Source organism: Cryptomeria japonica, chromosome 7, assembly GCF_030272615.1.
Source record: "Cryptomeria japonica chromosome 7, Sugi_1.0, whole genome shotgun sequence".
Taxonomy (NCBI): Eukaryota; Viridiplantae; Streptophyta; class Pinopsida; order Cupressales; family Cupressaceae; genus Cryptomeria; species Cryptomeria japonica.
In genome coordinates this window covers 67,891,033-67,911,885 of record NC_081411.1, presented here as the reverse complement: position 1 = coordinate 67,911,885, position 20,853 = coordinate 67,891,033, and the positions used below count along the sequence as shown (strand labels likewise).

Sequence of the window (20,853 nt, the reverse complement as noted above, 5' to 3'; positions counted from 1 at the left end):
ATTTCATATTCTTTCCAACTCCTCAACCACCTTAAACCCTAGCAACAATATAAACTTTTTCTACGACCTCATCAACAAACTAAAACCCTAGACATGATGTCCTTATAAAGGAATCTGATTTCATGTCGGTCCAATAGGAATACATTACAATTTCCTAAATTCAATGAACCTAGACATACTTGGTACCATGACACAAAAAGCACCATTAACGTGTCAGCACCATCAAACAATTGGTGGATGGTAACTCATCAAAAAATGTCGATTGGTAACTCATCATAGAGTATTACGGGTTCATACAAAATGTCGATTGCTGGTTTGACAAAATGAAGACTGGTAAAAATGTTTTATGCCGGTTTAATCCCTCGAACCACTTGGGATCCATGAACTGCTTGGGGTCAACATGCCACTTCAGACCGAGAAACACATTCTGCAAAACATCAATAGTCTAAAGACTATAATATAACATACTGGTTGGAACAAATACTGGTTGTGCTTTAACTCATATATATAACGAGGATCTCAATGCAAGTGTGTGTCCATCAATGACAATCACAACATAAACATCTAAAATGCCAATACTTTCCACAATGAGTGAAATTTACCATGTGCACCCTTTGGTTCCTTCCATTTATCCCATAGCAGTACCTCATCTCCTTCAAGAAAACCTCTTGGATGAGCCCTCATGTCAAAAATATTCTTCACCCTGCTCTGATGCTTTGTAATTCTATCCACCAACATCTCTCTTTCTTCTTCCAACTTTATTAGGTACATAACCCTCTTCTCTAGAGCATTCTGAAAGAAAGAATCCTCAAATACTGTCTGTAGCTTGGCTACTGACAATTCCAGGGGTAAAGAAAGTTTTGTGCTGATCCCATACACAAGCTCAAAAGGTGGCATTCCGATGGCTCTTTTAGGCATGATTCTATCTACCCACAAAGCTTCATATACCTTCTTATGGCAATCTCGATCATTTTCATCAACCAACTTTTTCATAATCGCTATCAGGTTCTTGTTGCTTGATTATGTTTGTCCATTACCCTGTGGAAAGTAATCAGAAGAATGTGAGAGGGTAATCTGATGTTCATAGCAAAACATGGTTAGTTCTTCAGAGGAGAAATATTATGCATTATTTGCAACAATCTTTTGGGGAACTCCGAAATGGACCAGAATGTAATCCTTGAGAAAGTTACACATGACCTCAGAATTCACCTTTTTAGTGGGAATGGCCTTCACCCACTTGGTAAAATAGTCAGTTGCTGTCAAAATGTACATATGACCAACACTTGAATGAGGATTTATTGGCCCAATGAAATCAATACCCCATTGTTTAAAGGGCTCATCTATTACCACAGGCCTTAAAGGCAGAGCTGCTAAATGCGGCTTCCTAGAAAAGAGTTGGCATTTCTCACATTCTTTAACATAAATATATGCATCTCGAAACATGTCAGGCCAATAAAAACAATTCCTTAAAATTTTCAAAGTAGTGACAGAGGATGAGAAGTGTCCGCCATAGGCTTCATCATGATAGACTTCCACAAGTTTTTGTTGTTGAGGCTTATATGTTCCATCCAAACCTTTTTTGTACAAGACATCCTGCCAAATAACATACTTAGCGGCCTTTAACTTAAGATTCCTTTGTTCCTTTGCTGACAAATAACTTGGGCAGCTACCATAAGTCAAATAGTAGGCCACATCAGAAAACCAGGTATCATGCAATTCAATGAATAGAGTCAATGGTAATTTTGTTTCTGTTTCCATCTCATTTTCTGCTATTAACCTGCATAAGCCTTGTCCTTTGACTGTCTTTGTAGGGCGAATGTCTAGATCATATTCCTGGATTTTTGTTACCCAAGTTGCTCTTTTATTGAGTCTGACATCTTGCTGAGTTAAAATGCTTTTCACCGTAGAATCAGAGACAAAAACCACAGCACAAGAATGGAAAATGTAATACCGAAATTGTTTTACAGCCTTGACCACAACAAAGGTGTGTTTCTCCAAAAGCAAATACTTAAGCTCATGCTTCTTGAGTGGAACGCTCATAAATGTAATAGGTGCTTCTATCCCAGATTCATCCATTTGCAATAGTATTCTAGACATTGTATGTTCTGAGGTGTGGCAATATATAATGAAATTCTTTTTGAAATCTGGGTTGATGAGAGTTGGTGTATTAGCAACTGAACCCTTGATTCTTTCAAAAGCTTATTTGGCCTCTTCAGTCCATTTGAAAGGATGATTTTTGCTCAATGGGCTGATGATGTGTTTGGTAGTTTCTACAAACTCTAGTACAAACCTCCTTAAGAAATTCACTTGACCAAAGAAAGACCTTACTCCAGTCCTATTTGAAGGTAAACTGAGACGTTGAATCGCATTGACTCTCTTTGGATCAATCTTGACACCTTCTTTTGAAATGATATGCCCCAATAACTTACCCTCAGTTACACAAAAAATTGACTTCTTTGGGTTCAATGAGATTCCATGCACTCGACAACGTTGCAAAACTGCCCTCAAGTCCTTGAGATGATTCTTCCTTTCCTTAGAAAACACTATCAATTCATCCAAGTAAACGACAATAATTCGGTCACCAAAATCCTTAAAAGAAGAATCCATAGCCCTTTGAAAGGATGCTCCAGCATTTACTAAACTGAAAGGCATACGATTATATGCAAATATTCCCATTAGAGTGATGAATGTTGTCTTGTGTTGTTCATGCTTTGCAACACTAATCTGATTCTAGACAGAAAAACCATCTAACATCGACATCATTTCTGACCTAGATATTGTTTGCAGAATATGATCCATGTTGTGTAAGGCGTAGTTGTCCTTAAGACTTGCCTGATTCAAATTGTAGAAATATACACAAATACGAATCTCCCCATTCTTCTTCCTCATGGGCACAAAGTTGGCTACCCAGGTAGAGTGATGAATTAGATATATGGTTCTGGCTTTAAGCATTTTATCTACTTTCTTAAAAATTGCATCTGCCATCATGGGGTTAAAATTTCTCAATTTCTGCCTGAAAAGAGAAACACCAGGCTTCAACAGGATTTGATGTTGAAAATGCCCATCCCTAAACTCCTTCAAATCATCATAGGACCAAGCAAAAACATCGACGTATTCCTTTAATAGCTCACTAAGAATTCATTTTTCCCCTAGAGAAAAACACTTGCCAATAGTTACCACTTTAGGGTTGAATTCATCTCCCAGGTTAATCTTCTCACAACTTCCTTTCCTATCCTCAGGGGCTTTCTTACCTATGAACGCATCATCCCAGGTGAAAAACCTCTCCAGAGTCACTAGCCCTTTCAGAATTTTGTTGCCTTTAAGCTGAATGAAACTCTTTGTAGGATCAACATCCGGGTCTGGACTAAACTCCTTGCAATTATTTTTAGAACCTTCAAAATATGGTTGGGAGAATGATTGTGTTGTTCACCAAAAGTGATAACCCAAGAACACCTACAAATTTGTCTATGAGATAGCCAATCTCAATCAATGAAACACTTCATGGCTTAGACAACATAACATAGGATCCTAATGAACCTCCTACACTTCAAGTTCTGCTAGACCTAGGGGGGGACACACTTTGATGCAATAAATACAACGATTACAAACACACAACTACATCAACAATAAGTAGATAGATCATTCCACAGACTCACCAAATTTAGAAACACATTACAGATTGGCTAAATCTGCATAAACCATAAATGAAAATAGAGCTTGGAATGAAAAGAACACAACCCCTAAACACAAAGGGAAATAGATATTCTTTTAATTTGTTTGATCTGAAAACATCCTCAAACTTGCAAGACCAGTGCCTTGTTCATTGGGCCACAGAGTCATACACAGAACTTTAAATATGCATCCTAGTCACAAATTGGTTCTCCTCAAATGACATCGCTGCATTAACACCTTATATTAATGCATTATTCAGTTCCACTCACAAAAAATCATCAAATCTGGGACACATTCCATTATTCATGACTGATTATAGAGTTTAAAACCTTCCTTGAAGGATACCCACAAACAATCACACAACCTCCTTGAAATTGACAAATTTCATCCTCCTTGAGGATTGAATTCATAATAATGAAAAAACATATCACAGAGACAATCTTGTGAGAAATTACTCATGCCTTACATAAGCAAAGTCTGCAACTAGAAAACACATCTTGAATACTACACTGTAATCCTCTATACCCTGAAACCGAACAAAAGCATTTACAAACTTGGGTCAAGATATTGAGAAAATGGAAGCCATCAAATCTGGAGCATTTCTCCAAATTTCTGAAACCTTAAACTTACCTCTGAAAACAATCGGCATCGTTTTCAAATCATCAGACTGAATTTTGCAACTTTCAGGCAATTACACAACATTTTTGCATTTAATCGCGAAGACGTAATTTTCAAAGTGGTCAAACACCTTTTTGGACCTCGCCATTTGAAAGGCGTGTACTCTGATATACAAGCATGAACACTGCCAAGCGGTTTCTCAAAATGAGTCCTAAGCGAAGAGATATTAATTGGCAAAAATGACCAACTGACTTTGTCGACACTGCAGACCTGATGAAGTCAATGTTCTAGCAACATATGATGCCTTTCTTTAAAATATCAAACAACCTCTGTAGGCCCTCAAATTTGAAACACACATACCTTGAAGTACATACTAAATCTTTGAATTCTCAGTTTGACCAAAAGTCTAACTAGATGCAACTGGCACACTCATAAAAACAACTACTTTAACTGATATAGCACTGAAAGTACGGATAATTGAAAATGATGGCTAAATGAACACTTTTGAAAACCGATCAAACGGATTGGCAAAGGCTTGAAAATTGAAACACAACTTGTCATTTATACCAAAATTAACCCAGAAGAAAAATTTTGGCATGACACTCACTGAGGCAACTTTTACACTTGTTAAAAACAGGGCTCCGACTAGCTGTCAAAACAGGGACTTGCCAAAACACACAAACTGCAAACGGATTGATCTTCAAAAACTGAGCAGATGGATTTGTTAGGACTTGAAATTTTGAAAGATAACTAAAATTTATGTATACAATTGAATACATTTTTAAATTTTTCATGATGATCAACAGGGCAAAAGATATAATCAATCAAAGTAGGCTACTCAATAAAATCTGCATTCGTGCCTAAAATGCACTTTCAACTCACCCCTCAAAATGGGTACCTCATAAACTTATCCAAATTGAATTATGAAAGTTTCACATCATTGCATAGGCCAAATGAAAGGTGTAGGACATTTCTCCCGAGCCTTACCCTTCGAAAATCAACTGGCTCCATTTTGCCCTCTCTCTAACTAGGCCATTCAAATTGACTCAGTTGGAAATGCAAAGCAAAAATTTGAATTGGGCCTCAAAACTTGACTCAATTTTAATGAGTCCCAACAGAATGAACACATTCCAGAAAGTCTTTGATCTGAGTATCTGCATCAAATACTTGCCAATGGTTTAAATTATCAGGGACACTAGGCCTATAAATCATTTCAATCCTATATGAATCATCCTTAAAGTCTGGATGTGGTAACAAAAGAGAAGCTGAAATAGCCAACAAATCTACCCTATTGTTTTGATCCCTTGGTATAGCTTCAATCAAGAAGACATCAAAGACTTCTATCTCATCCCAAACCCTATTTCTATAATTTCTCAATCTGTCATTCTTAACTGTATAGACTTTTCTCACCTGTCTGACAATCAACTCTGCATCACCTTTAACTTTGAGCAATTTAATACCTTTACATTTGGCCTCATTTAATCCTAATAATAATGCCTCATACTCCACAATATTATTAGTATTCTTAAAATCCAACTTGAAAGAGAAAGGAAAAATGTTACCATTAGGTGAAAGCAAAACTACCCCTGCTCCAGAGCCAGAGTTGATGCAACTTCCATCGAATTCCATTTGCCACAACCTGCCAAGTTTGTCAACTACTTCTTTAGGTTCTTTTTCGCCAAGTGCAAGGATGAGATAGTTTCCGAACTCGCATTCTTGGAACAGAATCTGGGCTTTAGGGTTATTAGAAGGAAAGATAGTGTACTTATTTTTCGGCTCAAGTTCAAGCTTGATTTTTTTTTTCCAAGCGGGATAATAGCTTCAGACCAGTCCATCATGATTTTCCCTCCAAGGTCCTTACAAAAATTTCTACTCAAGAGCATCCCGTAACTTGTAGGAATGTCAGCAACCAAAATAGTCAATTTTACTTTTTTATCAGGGCATGCTGCTAGCACTACCTGGACATCCTTTACCTGTCCAATAAGAGGGACTTGTTTCCCATCCATTGAATAGCATCTCCCAAATGTTTTTGTGAGAGTTAAACCTAAAGACCTAGCAACAGATGAAGGCATTATGTTGTCTGATGCTCTTGAATCTATTATGCAATTGCTAAGCTTTTGACCATTCAGGAGAAGGGATATGTAGAAAGGTTCAGGCTTCATAACCTCAATTTCAAGCATATTTTTAGCATTATGAAAAGTATAGGGATTGGCCAAGTCAGCAGAAGGACGTGGGACGGATGCAGGTTTTCCAGCAGTAAATAAATCACTATGCTTTAAACATTCATGTGCTGAGGAGTCTGAAGAAGAGTCTCCTTTAACATACTTGACCAGTTTGTCCAGTTCCTTTGGGTTCAATTTTAAATATTTCATAGTGGATAGTTGAATAGTCGAAGCTTTACAAAACTCAATTATGTCAAAGGAAGAGGGAGGAGAAGAACTATTCTTATTTTCTAGATTTCTTTGCAAAACCTTAACCTTGGGAGTCTTTGCATGAGAAGGAAAACTATTACTTGTGGGATCTTTGCCTTTATAGTTAGCTCTGAAAGAGCTTGCAAAAGGAGCAAGCTGGGAGGTCTGTTGATTCCTTGTCAGGATTGCACATACAAAATCTTCAATAGTTGCCAAAATATTTCCTCCTCTTTCTGAATCTGACTCATATTCGAGGTAGATTGATCCAGAGTCACCAGGTATCTCTTGAATTTTCTCTGCTTCAGAGAACTCTCCTAGTTCATCCTTTGGGTTTTTCATTTGAACATATCCTATCATATCCGGACAAGAACCTCCATCATGATTTGTAGTGAGGTGAAAAGAGCACATAGCACCCTTCTTAGGTGGAGCCTCAATTTACAATCTTTGTGGAGCAGCAGGTAATTGCAATGATTGTCCATAGTTATACTAGTTTGGATTTTTTCTAACTTATATCTTGATAGGGTTGTGGATAGGAACTTCCAGGCTTTGGTATCTGCCACTTCAAAGCAACCATATCATTAACGAGCCATTGAACAACTAGGTCAATAGAAGAGGTGGATTCCTATGGTTGACCTTGAGATTTTGTACATCATTTCTCCATTTCCTAGTTGTTATTAGGTCATCTTGAAGTTGTATAGCTTCATTTTGCACAGTCTCAAGATCAGCCAACCTATTTCTTCTAAGGTGGAAACCCACATCAGGAGGCATGGAGTTTATGAAAAAACATTGTTGATTATCAGCGGTTGGTCTTTTAGCCAGAGGAATTTTATGGATAATCTTATTATACCTGGCTTCATAGTCCCTCATTGGCTCATGAATTTCTTTTTTCATTTGTGTGAGTTGAGCCAATAAAGAGTGTTCATCATCAGCGCTCTTGAACCTTTTCTCAAAAGCAGTTTTCATTGTTTGCTACTTAATTATAGATCCTACTTGTAGATAACTAAACCAATCTGCTGCCCCTTCAGTAAGAGTTTGGGCAAAAATCCTAATGGCCACATCTTCATACTGCACTGCTAGTATCCTAGTATCTACATTGAAGGAATTCAAGTGCTCTTCAACTGAGACTTTTCCATCTCCATTATACTTAGGTAGGACATCCCTCACCCCTTTTGGAAGTGGGTTATGAGCTCCGAGGGCAAGAGGTCTGACAATGACACCCCATGGTTGGGCCATAATGAACATAGGATAAATGGTTACTAGAGGAGGGGCTTGAACTCTAGTAAGTGTTAGTGCTTGCCAAGGGTTCGAAGAGGAAGGTATAGGAGTAGTTCTGGTAGGAGAGGAAGGTCTACTTTTAGCATTTCTTTCGGGAGTAAAATTTGTGGCAAATGATAACCCTTGCAATTCTTCAAAACAATTATCAGTTATTCCCTCTCTCCTCTATGATCTGGTATAAGGACAAGAATCCAGTGTTGCTACCCCCAAGGTTCTTAGATCTTTAAACAATTCTTTCAAGCTCAACAATATTCTTGTACTTTGGGAATCTGACTTAGAAAAAGAAAACCTATGGTTATTATTGATTTCAAGTTCAACTCTTACATGCCCATAGCATGTTGGTCTATTGAATGTTCTACTTGTTTTATTTCCCTAGCAGAGTCACCAAAAATCTAGTAGTGAATGGATTTTGCCTTTCTTAAAAATGATCAATTTCAAACTCTATCGCCTTCTTTAAAAGACAAGTGTTCAACTAAATAGTTGGGTAAGTGCTATATAAACCACTTCCCTCTGAATTTTCCATAGGTACAACTCCCTATCTTAGTTATTCAGGGATTAATCTAATTAATTTTTGATTGGTATGCTTTTAACCTAAAAACATGTAAGGCTGTCTACTTCATTCTTGGATGAGGCCAATATTTCACACATATTTCAGAGAAAAATGAACTTTCCAACCATTTCAACACAAGTGATGGAAGTAACTGAAACAAAGTTCAAAAAACCATCCTAACAATTCAGATAAGAAAAGAATAGATAAGAGAAACCAAATCTATCCTCAAGCACAAATCTTTTTTTTTTTTTTTTTTTTACTAAAACTCAGCACTTTTGATTGAAAGATGATTTACAAACAGACTAAGGGCTTGAACTGAGGTATTACAAGAAAAACCAAAAGGAATTTAAAAAGGAAATTGGTTCTTATTATGAAGGAAGAATGACGCGGTAACAGGGTGCAAAGGTCTCATTATAATCAATTCCTTCTTTTTAAGAATATCCCTTACACACTAGTATCACTTTATTTCTGATAACCTTACCATCTTCATTAAGTTTGTTTCTGAATACCCACTTTGTTCCAATCACATTTTTGTCTTTAGGCCAGGGCACTAATGTCCATGTGTTATTTTTCTCAATTTGTTCTAATTCTTCTTCCATAGTTTTAATCCAGTGTTTATCTTCACATGCCTCATTAATTGATGATGGTTCAATTTGAGAAATAAGACACACCTCTTCATTCACCAATCTTCCTCTTGTCATAACTCCTTTATACTTGTTTCCAATTATCTAATCTTCAGAGTGATTCAGTCTTACATATAGGGGTGTCTTCATTTGTTGTTGTTCCTCAATTACTGTGGAATTTTCAGATGATACCGGTGGGTTAAATGTAGGTTCATTTTTTAGAATCTCTGTTGTCAGTTCAAAGTCTATGTACCTTGAAGTTTCTCTAAATTGTTCATCAATCTTCACATTTGTACTCTCAACAATTTTCTCCAATCTTCTATTAAACCATCTATATGCCTTGCTCTTAGATGAAAAGCCAAGAATTATTCCTTCATCACTTCTAGGATCAAATTTGCCAATATATTCATCCCTTCTAGTATAGCATTTACTTCCAAATATTCTAAAATATTTAAGAGTAGGAGTAATACCAAACCATAGTTCATGAGGGGTCTTACTGGTTTCACCTTTGATGTGAACTTTGTTGAATGTATAGAAAGCTATACTTATTGCCTCTCTCCAATATACGTGGTAGATTTGCTTCTGATAACATACTTCTTGCCACATCCAAGATAGTTCTATTTTTCCTTTCAACAACTCCATTCTACTGTGGTGTCCAGGGTGCTGATAGCTATCTTCTAATTCCATTCACTTCACAGAATGTACTAAATTCCTTAGATGTAAATTCTCCTCCTTGATCTGATCTTAGACATTTGGTTTTCTTACCGATTTCATTCTCTACCATTGCTTTGAACAATTTGAACTTTCCAAGTGCTTCTGATTTTTCTCTGAGAAAAGTAACCCAACACATTCTAGTGTAGTCATCAATCATTAGCATGAAATATCTATCACCTTGCAAACTTTTAGTTCTAGCTGGACCACATAAATTAGTATGGATTAAGTCAAGAGCATTATTTGATTTTTCTGAAATACTTTTAAAAGTAGCTCTAACTTGTTTTCCAAATTGACATTCCTTACATACTGTATTGTGAGGTTTGACAATTTTAGGTAAATCTCTAACTGCCTTAGTAGTACTGATTTTTACCATGCAATCAAAATTTACATGATAGAGTCTCTTATGCCATAGCCAACTTTCATTAATATGTGCAATCGAGCATGTCTTTTCACTGTTATTCAAATGAAAGATATTACCTCTAGTTCTATTCATCATTTTGCATTTTGCATTTTTGAATTGTACCTGAAATCCTTTTTCAACTAATTGACAAACACTTAAAAGATTATGCTTTAAAACTTCAACATAGTAAACATTGTTAGTATTATGCTTACCATCAAGAGATATTGTACCTTTTCCTTTGATCAAAAAAACTTCATCATCTCCAAATCTCACTAAACCTCCATTATATTCTTGAAAGTTTAAGAATTGACTTTTATCTCCAGTCATATGATGTGAGCATCCTGAATAAATGATCCATTCATCCTTAACTTCAATTTTAGCTATCAGGGCCTATTCTACCAGTTGAATAGTAGGTGTTAGTTGGTCTTCTATTATAGAAACAAAAACCCATCCATTATGTATTGGATCCTCATCAGACTCATCAATCACTCCTTCATCAACAAGATAACAAGAATTATCTTTATTCTTCTTAAATTTGTATCTCTGATATTCAGGGTTAGGCTTGTATGTTCTTCTAGCTTCTTCTCTTAGTCTAGCATGTCTATCAGGGTGTCTAGAATCCATATGACCAATATTATTATAGTTAAAACATTTAAAGGGTGTTTTACCTCCATACTTACTTCCTACTAGGCCTTTAGACATTTTTCTTGCAAATAGTGCTTCAAGTTCTTCAAGTTCTTCATTTTCTCTCCTGCTTTCCTCAAATTAGCTTGTGTAAAAGGCTTTCCAATCATATTTGTCAAATGATGTTGTAGATGATGTTGATACCTTAAAAGTTAAATATGTCTTTATAGTAGCAATAGGACCAAATTCCTTAATTTCAAAAGCTAGAAGTTTTCCAATCAATGTATCCCTAGTTACTGATGTATTAGGCATTTTTCTTAACTAATTTATAGTAGTAACCTTCATTTTATATGCCAATGGAAATCCTCTTAAAACTTTTGAAACAATTTCATCTTCACTTAAGGTTCCTCCACAACATTTAATACCCAAAACAATTTCATTAACTCTTTCCATAAAAACAGAAATCCTTTCATCTTCTTCCATTTTCAGATTTTCATACCTAACCCGAAAGCTTTCAAGTTTTGCAATTTTGACTATGGAATCTCCTTCATTCAGTATTCCCAAATGATCCTAAATAGCTTTAGCAAAAGATCTATCTGATAATCCCATGATTTGTTGATCTGTTAATGCGCTCAAAAGTGCTTCTCTTGCTTTGCAATCATTTTCTTCATCTTTTCCCAAGGTAGGTGGAGTGGGCTGACCGGGAGTAGGAATAGTATAGCCATTATTTGTAACTTCCCAGATGTCCTTTCCAATGCAATTTAAATGTGTCTCCATTCTGATCTTCCATATGCCATAGTTGGTTCCATCAAGTTTAGGATTGTCCTTCCTGAAATAGTTAGTAGACATTGGATCTTCCTCAAGTTGTTAAACTTTTGCAAAAGATGACTAGGCTCTGATACAATTGAGTAGGGGAGGATGTAATGGACCCAAACTTTGCATAGTTTTTGGGACTAAGTTTGTTTCTGTGTTCAGTGACATGCACATCTAGCCGAGTTCGGATGATTACTTTTCAGTCTAAGTGAGTCCATTGGGGACCACTTTTGCATTGGGCCAACTTGAAGTGGGCAAGTACCGAGGTGCTTCGAAACTTGAGCGGTTAAGCATTTGGGGCCAACTTGTTGGATCGAGTACCGATGTTGTTTCGTAGATTGGTGTAGACCTATCCTAGTGCACGTCACGAAGCGGATCGTAGGCTTATGTGAGTCTGATGTTGGGCCAAATTACATTACTCAATGAGCCGACCATTGGAAGCACCCAGATCATCTCTTGAATTTTGTGAGTCGTGCAATCGAGGTGTTACAAGATCTACGGTATGAATAATCTTCATCCATCTGATGCATCACGGGACTTGACTTGGCTATATAAAGTGGATGCCTTTGTCATTTGGAGATATGACAAAAAGTGAAAAGTAGTGGAGTGCGATCTGGAGATTGGAGTGAAAGTTTGAGGCGTAGTTAGGCAGAAGGCTTCTTGGCAAGCCGAGTTGTGTTTGAGTGTGGGACTTGGGACTGAGCTTTGAGCTCTGCTTGTTTGCATTGTAATAACAGTTTGGCTAAGAGTAGTGTAAGCTTCAGACCCTAAGGTGACTCATGTTTATCAACACAACACACAAGGGTTTGTTTTGTAATGTTGGATTTATGAATTGAAAGCTTCCATGTTCACCAACCAATTCTTTGAGTTCTTGTGCATCTTGAGCTTGCATCCAACTTGTCCAAGTTTTTTGATTTACATTGATTTGTATCTGCATTAAGCAACTTGCAACATTGGATTGTTAGGCAACATCTGAGTTCCAGGGTGTTTGAGTATGAGAAGGTGTAGTCTGGTTTGGGTTTCTACAGGCCTTTGTCCACCTATGAGGTCCAAATCTAGTGCCGCGCGGATCTCAACTTTGAAGAACTATGCAAAGTCTAGGTCCATTACATCCTCCCCCACTCAACCAAGTGTAATACCCTCATTGCTGCAGCTTCGGATCAAGAAGTCACAGAAGGAAAAGTGCTCCTACACTTCAAGACTGCAGAGTCAAGTTCCTCTCAAGGAACTCCATGATCTTCTCCTCATCACACCAAAGAGTCTCACTAGCTTGCCACGAAGTAGACTCCCATGGCTCACCACCAAAAATAATAAGGAACTCTCTGTGCACTTTTCTACCATAGTGCCTGATTTGCATCACCAAGACTTGACCCACTCGCTTCCGTGGGTGGTCGACAACATTCATAGGTCCCCTCTCAGGAATGTTTCAAACCAAGTCTTCCTCATCTACATTGTGCACTCTCAGTTGTGACACATGAAAAATTGGGTGCATTCCCAAATGCTCTGGAAGATCCAACTTATATGCTACAGGACCCAACTTCTTCACAATGTGGAATGACCCATCCCACCTGCAAACAAGTGTAATGCTCAGCCCCCTGGGCACCTTAAACAGATAAGGATCCATGCGCAACAAGACTTTGTCCCCGACTTGAAATTCCACTAGTCTTCGCTTTCCATCAATATTCTTTTTCATACGCTCCGATGCTTTGGTGAGATGATAGCGAGCTAGGTCAACTCACTCATTCCAGGTCTACACCATGTCTATAAGAGGCTATTGCCCCATTGCCAACTCAAATGAAGAGTACTTCGAAGACTCACTCTTTTGCAAATTATAATTGAATTGGGCCGCGTCAAGCAACTTCGGCCAGTTGCCCTGATCCAAGTCTACAAAATGTCTCAAGTAGACTTCTAGCATAACATTGTTCTGCTTAGTTTGCCCATCCGTCTATGGATGATAAGTAGAACTCATCAAGAGCTTGTGCCCACAAGCTTGAACAACTCGGACCAAAACCTTGATGTGAACAAACTGTCCCTATCAGAAATGAAGCTCAATTGTATTCCCCAGTACTTGACCACATGCTTGAAAAAGTACTTGGCTGCAAGCTTTACTAGACATGGTTGCTGGCAAGCAACAAAGATTGCATACTTGCTGAACCAATCCACAACAACCCTGATGCTAGAGAAACCTTCCACATTCGGGAGCTGAGTGATGATGTCCATACTCACACTCGTCCATGGCCGCACTGGAATTGGCAAAGGTTGGAGCAGACCTCCACATCACTCATGAACTGGCTTATCATGTTGGCAAGTGAGGCAAGTCCTCACATAGAGCTCGACATCATCTCACATTTTTGGCCAGTAGAAGCCGTTTTCAATCAATGAAAGAGTCCACTTCTATCTAGGGTGGCCTGCCCAGGTAGAATCATGACATTCTTGCAACAAATCCTTGCACAACTCTTTCCATTTTGGAATTTAGAGTTGGTTCTCTGCATAGTAGAGAAAACCATCTTACAAAGAAAATCTCCAAGTCCACCAAGCACGAACCTAAAGAACAATTGTGGAAATTAGACAAGCACTTTCTCTTATCTCATTTCTTGTGTGTACTCTAACATTTTGTCTATAATTATTTGATCTATAGAGTGATTCAACTTTACATATCAAAGTATAACTAGTTCTGATATAGAAGTATCATCTTGTTCTTCTTCATCATCTTCATCTTATTGGGCAATATCCTCCACATTGTCCTGCTCAACATCATTTTGAACTTTTGGTTCAATAATCACTATCTTTTGTTCATCTACTTTGTTAGATTCACTGGTATCATCGGATTTGTCAGAATACTCATCAACTCTCACATTAACACTTTCCACAATCTTCTTGGTTCTTTTATTAAAGCACTTGAATTCTTTGCTCTTAGTTGAATAACCAAGGAAAGTTCCTTCATCACTCTTAGGATCAAAATTTCTGCTATACTCATCTCTCTTTATGTAACACCTACTAAAAAAGACACTGAAATGACTAACATTTGGAGTATGGCCATACCATAATTCATAGTGAGTTTTGTCACTACCTTTCTTGACCAATACCTAGTTCATTGTGTATACCATAGTGCTAAATGCTTCTCTCCAAAAAATTTTAGGTGTATCTCCATGTATCAACATTGTTCTAGCTTCTTCAACTATGGTCTAATTCCTCCTTTCTGCTATCCCATTCTGCTTTAGTGTCCTTGGTGCAGATAGTTATCTCTTGATTCCATTCTCATCACGATATTTCACAAATTCAGCTAATGTGAATTCTCCACCTCGGTTAGATCTCAAACACTTAAGGTTCTTACCAGTTTCTTTCTCCACTAAGGCTTTGAATGCCTTAAACTTGCTGAAAGCATTAAACTTCTTAAAAAATATAACCCACATCATTCTTGAATGATCATCAATAAATATTATGAAATATTTATCACCTTGAAAAATCCTAGTCCTCATAGGACGACATAAATTAGTGTGCACTAAATCTAAAAAAAAAATAGAAAAAAATGATTTTCTTTTAAAAGAGGAAGTGGTCATCTTACCCATCTGGCACTCCTTACAAATCACATTATGTGGTTTGACTAGTTGTGGCATACCTCTAACCATACTTGACCTGCTGAGCTTGACGAAAGTATCAAAATTTACATGACAAAATCTTTTATGCCATAACCAACTGTCCTCAACTTTTGCAACTAAACAACTATTAGCATTAGTTTTTAGATGAAATAACTTACCTTTTTTCTATTTACCAGTAGAAATCAGTTCTCCTTTGCTTCCCAAAATCTTTCACACTCCATTCTTGAACTCAAGATGATAACCTTCATAATTTAGTTGACCAATACTTAACAAGTTATTCTTCAATCCTTCAACCCAATACAAATCATCAGCATTACTTTTTTCCAATTAATGAAATTGAACCTTAACCTTTTACCAAGCATGGTGTATTGTTGTCAAATCTCACTACTTCACAATCAAATTCTTCAAGTGAGATGAACTTGTTCTTGTCATTGGTCATGTGGTGTGAGCAACCACTATCAATGACCCACTCATTGTTGTTGTCAATATGAGACACAAAATCTTTCTTATAAGAGAGGTCTTCCTTAACTACTACAAAAACAATTTCCTCATTATCTTCATCCTCAGATTCCTCATCGGTAACAAATTCATCTACTGCAAAATCATTGGCATTTGCATGAAGATTACATTATTGATTTGTTATGTTGTCATTGATGTCAATAAATCCGCGCAATGTTATTGTTATTGATGCCCTCCTAAATGGCACAAGGTTAGTCTATGATCAAATAACACAAAAGCACACAAAATATTAGTGTTAGTCAATCTAAAACTAAACATATGAAGGCATACCAAAAGAGACACAAAGAGACATGCTAATATATCTAATAAGTAAAACAAAGATCATGAGACATCTCCAACTGCCTCTTAGCATGGCCTTAGCTTCTTCTCCCTTGTTCCTCTCCTCTCCAAGTTCCAAAATAGTGTAGCTCTCAGCAGCTTTTTGCACTATGGATGCTTATGGAGGATTGAGATTTGTAATATAGCTCCAAATATGAAATAAAAAGCTATTTTTATGCTAAAATGATATATTTTAACCAAAAAGACAAGATTTAGTTATGCTATGCTAAATGCTCTCTAAAATGTCTATAGTCTAAATGCTTACAAGTTTTCAGGATCTGGATTATGAAGGAATGGGCTCTATTTATAGGAAAAATGGAGCAATGGATGGCCAGGATTGAAAGGTTTAATCAAGGGTCAAGCTTGAAAGTTGGGGATCCATGTGCTCAATTGACACCAATGAAATGGTGACAAATGTCAACATAGGGTTAGGTTGAAAGAAGAGGTTGGAGGCATTAAAGGCCTGAGAAGACCTCATGGTTATCTAAAGGCTAAGGGTCAAGCCTAAATTAAGATTATCCACTGGATTAAGAGTTAATCCAAGGATAAACCTTTGTGCAAATGATTAAGAGATAATCATGGTCAAAGCATTAAAGGCTTGATGAGACCCTTGGGTTGGGTAGAGGTTGAGTCAAAACAAATGTTTTAACCATGTAGGAGGGTTTGGGTTAACCATTAATGGTTTTTGAAGACTTTGTGGATTAAGTGGTTGAAAGTTGGAAGCTTTTAATGGCTATCAAAGACTTTGAGGATTTAAGTGGTTGAAGGTTGAAAACCTTTAATGGTTATCCAAGACTTTGAGGATTTTGAGAAGTGACTTCCCTTTTCTTAGGAATGTGACAATATTTAGGGGATGGATTAGGCTAATTAGGAAAGGGTTAGAAGAATCTAGAAGGGGATTAGATTTTGCAAGTGGATTTGGTGGGTGAGGGAAAATAGGATTTTATTAAAATAAAAATTCATTTATTCCAATAAATGTGTGCAAGTTGCATTTGTAGGAAAATGCAAGTGGGGTGGGGATAATGATTTAAATAAATGTTTTATTTAATTTATTTAAAAGAGGAAAAGGGAATTTTAATTAAATAAATAGATTTTATTTATTTAATTGATTTGTATTTGGTTTAATGAATTAATTAAAATAAATTGAATAATTTATTTAATTAATAGAAGAATGTTTGGAGATGAATTAATTAAATATTAATTTAATTAACTGATGGCTAGTGGATTTTTAATCAAATAAATACGAAATATTCATTTAATTAAGCTGGACGGATTTATGTGACTATAGTTATAATGATGTTTTGTTGTTGGTATTTTGGATATGTTGATATGGTTTGGTCATTGATGTCAACACCTGTCATTACTTGTCAACACTTATCAGCACTTGGAGATTTTGGTTATGTTCACCGACAAGACAGAGACTTATGCAAAACACTGGTATTTGGTTCACCGACAGATTATATTGTTTACTGGCACTTGGAAAGACTTGGAAACTACATGGTTATGTCGAAGACATTATTCTATCACTTTGTTTTGGTGATTTGGTTAACTATTTATTCGAGTTTGCATATTTGTTGTTACCGGCAAATAGGTCTAGGATAAGCACCGACAGACTTATCTAATCCAGATCAGCACGACATGTTATGGAGATGATTTATTATTATTGTAAATGCATTGAACCAACATCATGCATCGGATATTATTTGTTTGTAATTGATTTTATTGTAATATCTTTTAGTGAGCTGACCTATTCAATTGGTCTTAGGTTATGGTATAAATGTAAGATCTTATTTGTATGAACGATATGCGATTGGGAAGAAGAATTGTAATAGAGTATATGTGAAAATAAGCAGAGCTATACACACAGACATCATTTGAAGGTTGAAGGAGGGTTTTGTGAAGGCAACCAAAACTACATTGGTATTGAATCCAGCATATGAAGATGCTATTTTGTGCATTACATTATCATTGGATTTAACCATCCAATTGTAGTCAGTGTGACTCTCAGTTTTTGATTGAGCAGTGAGCTCTAGGCAGCTGGTCTTTCTGCATGTGCAAAATCCATATTGTAAACACATACTATCTATAGTAGTATCATTTTATTGTGGGTAAGGCTTCCCACCATTTTTTTTCCCTTACAGGGTTTCCACATACAAACATCGGTTTCATGCATTAATCTTTACCGATATTGCAATTAATTGTTAAGACTATCTATCGGCATAAAGTTTGGTTTACCGGTATTAAGCATTAAGTTTTGGTTAAGTTATTTTTGGTTGAATTTATTGGACAACTGATTCACCCCCCCCTCTTATTTGTCTCCAGGACCTAACAATTGGTATCAGAGCTTAGTCCTCTTTTTGCAGAAGTTTAACAGCTTGAGGAAATCCAGTGTCTTCTAACTATTTCAGGAAGGACAGTCTGAAACTTGATGGAGCTAACTATGGCATATGGAAGATCAAGATAGAGACACACTTGAATTGCATTGGAAAGGATATATGGAAGGTTGCAAAGAATGGTTATACTGCTCCTACTCACGGTCAGCCTAATCCACCAACCTTGGGAAAAGATGAGGAAAATGATTGCAAAGCAAGAGAAGCACTTTTGAGCGCATTGTCTGATCAGCAAGTCATGGGATTTTCAGATAGATATACTACTAAAGATATTTGGGACAAATTGGAAAAATTGAATGAAGGAGATTCGACAGTCAAAATTGCAAAAATTGAATGCTTCCGGGTCAAGTATGAAAGTCTGAAAATGAAAGAAGATGAAAGAATTTCTGCTTTTATGGAAAGAATAAATGAAATTGTTTTGGTTATACAATGTTGTGGAGGAACCTTAAGTGAAGATGAGATTGTTTCTAAAGTTTTAAGAGATTTTCCATTGACATATAAAATAAAAGTTACTACTATAAATGAATTGAGAAAAATGCCTAATGCATCAGTATCTAGAGACACTTTGGTTGGAAAACTTTCAGCTTTTGAGCTTGAGAAATTTGGTCCTATTACTACTATCAAGACAGATCTAGCTTTTAAAGCATCATCATCAGATGATAAATCTGATTGGAAAGCCTTCTATGCAAGAGAACTTGAAGAAAGCAGGAGAGAAAGTGAAGAACTTGAAGAACTTGAAGCACTATTTGCAAGGAAAATGCCTAAAGGTCCAATTGGAAGTAAGTATGAAGGTAAAGCACCCTTTAAATATTTTAACTACAATAAGACTGGTCATATGGCATCTAGATGTCCTAATAGTCATGCAAGATTAAGAGAAGAAGCTAAAAGAACATATAAGCCTAATCTTGACTATCAGAAATACAAATTCAAGAAGAATAGAGACAAATCTTGTTATTATGCAGATAAAGGAGTTACTGATGATTCTAATGAGGATCCAGTAGATAATGGATGAGCTTTTGTTACTATAACAGAAGATCAACTGAAACCTACTATTCAACCAGTAGAGCAGGCCCTGGTAGCTAAAGTTGAAGATAAGGATGAGTGGATTATTGATTCAGGATGTTCACATCATATGACTGGAGATAAGAGTAAATTCTGAACCTTTTAGGATTACAATGGAGGTCTAGTAAGATTTGGAGATGATAAAGCTTGTTTGATCAAAGGAAAAGGCACTATATCTTTTGATGGTAAGCACAATACTGAGAATGTTTACTATGTTGAAGGTTTGAAGCATAATCTTTTGAGTGTTGGTCAATTAGTTGAGAAAGGATTTCAGTTACAATTCAAAAATGGTAAATGCAAAATCTTAAACAGAACAGGTTTGGAAATTGCAACCGGTAATCAGACTAGAGGTAATATCTTTCATTTGAACAACAATGAGAAAGCATGTTTAATTGCACATATTGATGAAAGTTGGCTATGGCATAAAAGACTTTGTCATGTAAATTTTGATTGCATTGTGAAAATTAGTACTACTAAGGCAGTTAGAGATTTACCTAAGATTGTTAAACCTCACAATCCGATATGTAAGGAATGTCAATTTGGAAAGCAAGTTAGAGCAACTTTCAAGAGTATTCCAGAGAAGTCTAACAATGTTCTTGATTTAATTCATACTGATTTATGTGGCCCAGCAAGAACTAGAAGTATACAAGGAGACAGATATTTTATGCTAATCATTGATGACTACTCTAGAATGTGTTGAATTACTTTTCTCAGAGAACAATCTGAAGCATTTAGGAAATTCAAACTATTCAAGGTGATGGTAGAAAATGAAATCGACAAGAAAATCAAATGTTTGAGATCAGATCAAGGAGGTGAGTTCACATCTAAGGAATTTAATACATTTTGTGAAGTGAATGGGACCAGAAGACAGTTGTTAGCACCCCAGACACCCCAACAGAATGGAGTTATGGAAAAGAAAAATAGAACTATCTTGGATGCAGCCAGAAGTATGATATCAAAAGCAAATCTACCTCATATATACTGGAGAGAAGTGGTCAATACAACTGTATATACATTCAACAGAGTTCACATCAAAGGAGAAACTGGTAAGACCCCACATGAACTATGGTTTGGTAATACTCCTACTCTTAAATATTTTAGAATATTTGGAAGTAAATGTTATATTAGAAGAGATGAGTATATTGGCAAATTTGATCCTAAAAGTGATGAAGGAATATTTCTTGGTTATTTATCTAAGAGGAAGGCATATAGATGTTTTAACAAGAGATTGCACAAAATTCGTGAGAGTGCAAATGTGAAGATTG

General features: G+C 36.4%; 1 protein-coding gene across 1 annotated transcript; it reads right to left on the bottom strand.

The window, feature by feature from the left end:
* Positions 1-564: 564 nt before the first annotated feature.
* On the bottom strand, positions 565-993 carry LOC131856431 (uncharacterized). Its single transcript, XM_059208225.1, has one exon. The coding sequence runs from the start codon at positions 991-993 to the stop codon at positions 565-567; it is 429 nt and encodes a 142-aa protein (XP_059064208.1).
* Positions 994-20,853: the final 19,860 nt, after the last annotated feature.